The sequence below is a fragment of the Coptis chinensis genome, chromosome 5, assembly GCF_015680905.1.
Source record: "Coptis chinensis isolate HL-2020 chromosome 5, ASM1568090v1, whole genome shotgun sequence".
In the NCBI taxonomy this organism is placed as follows: Eukaryota; Viridiplantae; Streptophyta; class Magnoliopsida; order Ranunculales; family Ranunculaceae; genus Coptis; species Coptis chinensis.
Window position 1 is genome coordinate 51,085,265 of NC_141460.1, and position 5,993 is coordinate 51,091,257.

The following is a 5,993-nucleotide window of genomic DNA, read 5'->3' on the forward strand; positions in this document are numbered from 1 at the left end:
GAACGAAACGCTACTGATCGACCGGAAGTGGTAGCCCGTGTGTTTTGAACTAAAGCGAAAAGCCTTAATGAGAGAGATCGAGACAAGGGTGTACTTGGTATTGCTGTTGCACATGTTTACACAATCGAATTTCAGAAATGTGGTCTACCACATATACGCATTATATATCTTTGACATCAAGACAAAAATTATGCTTGCTTTCGGGTTGACCACATTGTTTGTGCTTGAATTTCCGATCCGGATCTTGAACCTGAATTGTTCCACACTGTTATCAAATGTATGGTTCATGGGCCGTGTGGCTTAAAAAATCCAAATTGTCCATGTATGGTAAATAGGTGTTGCAAAAATCAGTATCCCCGTGCTTTCAAAAATGTTACGACCATGGATAAGACTAGATATCCTATCTACCTGGCAAGAAATATAATGTTAGAGGGCATGAAGTTGATAATAGGGATGTTGTTCCATACAATCCTTATCTTTCTAAGATGTTCGATTGCCATATTAATGTCGAAGTTTGTGTCGGGATACGTTGTGTCAAATACATTCACAAGTACATATTCAAAGGACCGCGCATGGACAACAAGGTGTTCAATGACTTCATGCCACCTGAAGCGGTTTGGAGGTTGTTCGGGTTTTCTCTTCACCAAGAGAAGCCGACTGTTGTGAGATTATCACTTCATCTCCCTGGAATGCACCGAGTGGTTTACAATCCTAATGAATCAACGGATGCTATTCTCTTAAGGGCTCAGCAACAAAAGTCAACTCTAACTGCATTTTTCGACCGGTGTGCTTCAGATCCTGATGCACGAGGGCTTACATATCAAGAATTTCCAGAACATTATGTTTGGAGTAAAAGGTGGCATAGATGGACAAAAGGACTCAAGCACACTGCTATTGGCGAAATGTACTTTGCAAGTCCTAACTCGGTGGCGGTTTTATTTGCGGTTACTTCTAACTGTTGTAAAAGGTCCGCAATCCTTTGATGATCTAAAGAGAATTGGGAATGGTCCTCCGCCGTACTTTCAAAGAAGCGTGTGTTATCGTGGACTTCTTGAAGACGACAAATGAATGGGTGCAATGTTTACAAGAGGCTGCAATCATGCAAATTGGGTATCAACTTCGTCGACTTTTCTGTACTATTCTCACGGAGTGCAATCCGGTGCAACCCGAAGCCTTATGGAATGAATTTTGCGAAAGCATTTGTGAGGACCTCCCGTACAAGCTTCAAACCATGTTCTTCATTCCTCATCCTACAGATGCACAGGTACAAGATTATGGCTTATTTCTCCTAAATGATATTCTCTACGAGTCAGGTGGTAGAACTCTAGCTCATTTTCCAACAATGCCGCTCCCAATTAGAAATTGGAGCTTGGTTGTTGGGAACAGACTTATATGGGAGCAAAGGCAATTTCAATTTGATCCACACAATGAAGAGGCACACACCAATGCCATCCACTTAAATCTTTGAAGCAACGCTTTGCATATAGTGAAGTGACAAATTCAGTAGCTCATAACAAAACGGACTACTATTTTTCTTGAATGGAGCAGCTGGCAGAGGAAAAACTTTTGTTTACAACACCATTGCTGCTATGTGTCGTACTCAAGGACACATTGCTATTATGGTGGCTTCATCCGGAATAGCTTCTTTGCTATTGGCAGGTGGTCGGACTGCTCACTCAACCTTTTGCATCCCATTAGATATTATGGATAACTCTGTATGTGGGTTCAATGAGCGTTCACCACAAGCTGAATTATTCAGACAAGCTAACCTAATCATATGGGATGAGGTCCCAATGCAAAACAAGTTCTGTTTGGAAGCTGTTGATCGCACACTTTGTGATATTCGGACAATGACAACCCATTCGGGGGGATTACTGTGGTTCTTGGTGGTGACTTCCGTCAATGCCTACCAATTATACCCAGAGGGGCCCGAGAGCAAATTGTTTGTGCTTCCTTGCGATGCTCTTTTCTTTGGAATCACGTCAATGTTCTCACCCTGGTACAGAACATGAGATTAGAGCGTGGCACTTACGAGAATTTACTATTTGTAGAGTTCTTAACAAAGGTACAAACATTTCTGTCCTAATTTATAATATTCCTCTCTATTAGAATTCTCATAATATTCTATTTCACATTTTATGTCATCAGGTTGGAAACGATCCTGAAGCGGTTATTGAGCTACCCTTAACGATCCATCATTGCACACATCTTCAGGACCTGATTTCTGCTACTTATCCTCATTTGGATGAAACTTCCACTGTCACCCCTGACTATTTAACTGAGCGGACAATTCTTTCTGCGAGGAATGATGATGTCAATGCCATTAATGCAGCAGCTTTACGTATGTTCCCAGGAGAAACTATGACTTTTCTAGCTGCTGACAAGTTGGCTGAGGCAGATGCAAATAATCCAAGAAATATTAATCAGTATCCAAATGAGTACCTAAACTCACTTGATCCCACGGATCTGCCACCATTTCGACTCAAGCTAAAAGAAGGTTGTCCAATAATGTTACTGCACAATATTGGAGATGGGTTATGCAATGGGACTTGCTTGATGGTGTTGCAATGTCAACCACACGTTATCTGGGCTAGAATTCTTACAGGTGAAAAATCGGGTAACCGTGTATTTATTCCAAGGATCTCTTTGTCACCATCCTCTTCAGATTTTCCTTTCAATATGACACGAAGATAATTTCCTATCCATTTGGCTTTTCCATGACTATAAATAAATCACAAGGTCAATCTGTGAAGTATGTGGGAATCGATCTTCATACTGAAGTTTTCAGCCATGGCCAGTTATATGTGGCATTATCTAGGTGCACTTCCGGAGCCCGAATAAGTATTCTTTTACCTCCAAACACTGAAAAACTTACTACAAATGTCGATACCATGAAGTCTTGCTTTAAGCATTTGTCGTCGGTCATATAAGTAGTTTCTTTTCCTTATTATTAGTTTTATTTTCTTTTCATGGTTGTTTACATTTACTTATTCAACAAGTCCATCTATTGGCACTCACTTTATTTAAAAACTTTACTTCCTGCAGTTGAATAGATATTCAATTTTTGTTCACACTAGCCAAGAGTCTTTCACAACCAGTTTTGCAACGTGGTCAGTTTCTATTTACTTTTACTATAACACGCCTATCTGTCTTTGTTTCACTTCGAATATTTAGTTCCTATTTTCACTTTCTACTTACGCTCTTATTTAAGCTCCTTATTTAATGTTTTCCAAGCAGACATACAAGACAATTACTTAATTCTTCAATTAAGTGTTCTTCAGGCATGGGATTTACAACAGAGGTGCTGACCTTGGCAACTCAAATTAAGGTCCTCATGGGGTTTATGAACAAGTTTTGATCGTAAATAATGATATTTCTCCTCAGGGCATACTTTTGTGGGGTGCTCTTACGGCCCCTTCTTTGTAATATTTTGCTGGCTTTCTCCTTAATGTACCCTCACTTTGGTGGAACATTGTTTTATCTATTACTCTATTATGCTTCTCATATCTTATTGATATATATGCTTGTATTAGTGTTGTTTTATGTTTAAGTACATTTAGAAGATGGACGAAATTTCGCATTTTCATATATCCATTTAATGCATTTCTGGTGATACACTTGCTGGATTCAATCACAGTTAATTGTATGCCCAGCCTTCTTCTGATATTCAAAACAGTGGGAGAGTCGCATCGAGGTCTCATGGCCCATAGGCATGGGCATAACTGATAACTGATAACTGATAACATTGATTGACAGGTTCTATTTTCATTCATACCCACAATAGGTATGAACATTGATTGTTCATACCTACCCATGCTGAACATCAGCTATGAACATTGATTGTGGCTATGAAAACATGAACCCAAAACATATATGAACAATAACTGTTCATATCCCAAATTATGAACATTAGCTATGAACAATAGGTATGAACAAAACAGATATGAACAATAAATGTTCACACCCAAAACAGATATGAACATTGATTGTTCATACTCAAAACATATATGAACAATAAATGTTCATACCCAAAACAGACATGAACATTGATTGTTCATACCCAAAACATATATGAACAATAAATGTTCATACCCAAAACATATAGCTTCCAGGATCTGCAAATTGGAGAGAGATGGTGACGTCGGGATACCACACCCAAAACACGCAGCCGCACAGGAACCATTGCCTTAGCTGTTGCACCACTGTCTAGCAGCTCTAAAACCGCGTCCTAACTCGTGCCTCCAGATATATTTTATTAACATCACTCAACGTCTCAACTGTCTACTACTTCTTACGCTTGCAAACCTGACTTTCATTCACACTCTCTTTGGTTACCCAAATGACAGTTGCAATCCCGTAATATAATGTTTACCTTGGTTGCTGGAGAGCATAATATCTTCCCTCTGTCATGACGTATAGGTAAAAATTTTCAACTTTAACTTGCTCACCAAAGCCGTTCGAGTCAAAGGGGAAATTTTACTAGGAGTAGCACTCCGGAGTACACAGATTAAGTAACATTACAATCATGTGGGAAGGACAACAATATTGAGAATTTGACTTGTCTTTGGACCAAAAAGGTTCTTGTATTTTGAAAGGGATATATTTTGAAATCTAAACGATACACTACTATCATAGTATCATCACGTGTAAATACGTGCTGTCAAACAATCAAAGTTTTATAAAACTTTTGCAAGTTAGTGTGTTGCTCCTATCATTTGGGAAATTTATGCAATGATGATAATTAACCATGTTATCTTTTAGAATTTAGAGGATGTAACTACATTCAATCAACTAATTAAAACACTATACTGGCCTTAATATTGTGCACAAATATGAACATTGATTGTTCATACCCAAAACATATATGAACAATAAATGTTCATACCCAAAACAGACATGAACATTAATTGTTCATACCCAAAACATATATGAACAATAAATGTTCATACCCAAAAGGAGTAAGCTCAGAACGGAAGAATACTCACAAAGCACAACGACCTTTCCATCTCCACAAAGTTCACGTCCAGGCACTTACCATCCAGCTTGCGCCTATCCCCAGCAAGCGCAATACTATCCAACAACGCCGCACCAACCAAAGGGGACTTGAAGCTACAGTCACCATTCACAACAAACTTCGGCAAAAAAATATAGGGGTCCTCATAAGTAACTAGTCTACCAAGGACAGCACTTGGGTCCGTACTTCCTGACCCCGTGCCCTGCTCAGTAACAGGCTCAGCATCACCAACTTTCTCCTTTCCTTGGGCCTCAACCACCCCAACATCAGCAGCCAAATCAATAAGGCACATCCTCTGCAGAGGAGCCCGACCTGAAGACGAACGACCTACAACAGCACCAGATCGGTCTCCAGACTCAGTTCGGACCTTCTTAGCCCCCTCCGACGCAACCACTTCGGAACGCCTTTTCAGATTAGGCTTCCGGAACAAAATGGGAGCATCACCCTCCCAACCAGCACTGCCACCTGCAGCAACACCAGCACCCACATCTCCAGAGGAAAGGCAGTTGGATGCTGAACGATCGGCATTACCAGAGGAGAAGCGGTTGGACGCAGAGCACCCTCCATCCCCCAGCTCAGAACGTCGGGGTGCCAAACAATTTACATCACCGAACTCAGAAAGTGGGGATAGCGAACGATTTGCGTCACCCAACTCCGAACGTTGAGATGACAGCAGATTGGCGTCACCCAACTCAGATCGTCTGGATGGCGTCACTCCTCTAACCGTCCTCACCCTACTAGACGTTCTAGCTCCACCAGAACGGCTGTCTTCATTCCAGGAACAAGTACTTTCTTGTGACTCTCCCTTTCCATGGCAGATTCCGAGCTAGAATCAGAAAGTTCAACCACCACCTTGCGAGCCCTAGCCTTATGCTCCAGCCTCTTACGGTTGATTTTCTTCCCTCCACGCCTCTTAAAGTAATGCGCAACCTCCCCCAACAAAGACTGCTTATCCTCCAAACTCAAACAAGCAAACCTT

At 40.8% G+C, this 5,993-nt stretch overlaps 1 protein-coding gene across 1 annotated transcript; it reads left to right on the plus strand.

The window, feature by feature from the left end:
* Positions 1-572: 572 nt before the first annotated feature.
* On the plus strand, positions 573-2,694 carry LOC147497838 (uncharacterized). The gene is made up of 4 exons (XM_086563026.1): positions 573-915; positions 1,549-1,889; positions 2,006-2,065; positions 2,149-2,694. The coding sequence occupies exons 1-4, from the start codon at positions 573-575 to the stop codon at positions 2,692-2,694; spliced, it is 1,290 nt and encodes a 429-aa protein (XP_086419152.1).
* The last annotated feature ends 3,299 nt before the right edge of the window (positions 2,695-5,993 follow it).

Coding starts and splice junctions, on each gene's coding strand:
- LOC147497838 (XM_086563026.1), top strand. CDS start 573: ATGGACAACAAGGTGTTCAATGACTTCATGCCACCTGAAGCGGTTTGG. Junction 916..1,548: donor TGGCGAAATGTACTTTGCAA/GTCCTAACTCGG, acceptor TGAATGGAGCAG/CTGGCAGAGGAAAAACTTTT. Junction 1,890..2,005: donor GATTACTGTGGTTCTTGGTG/GTGACTTCCGTC, acceptor ACCCTGGTACAG/AACATGAGATTAGAGCGTGG.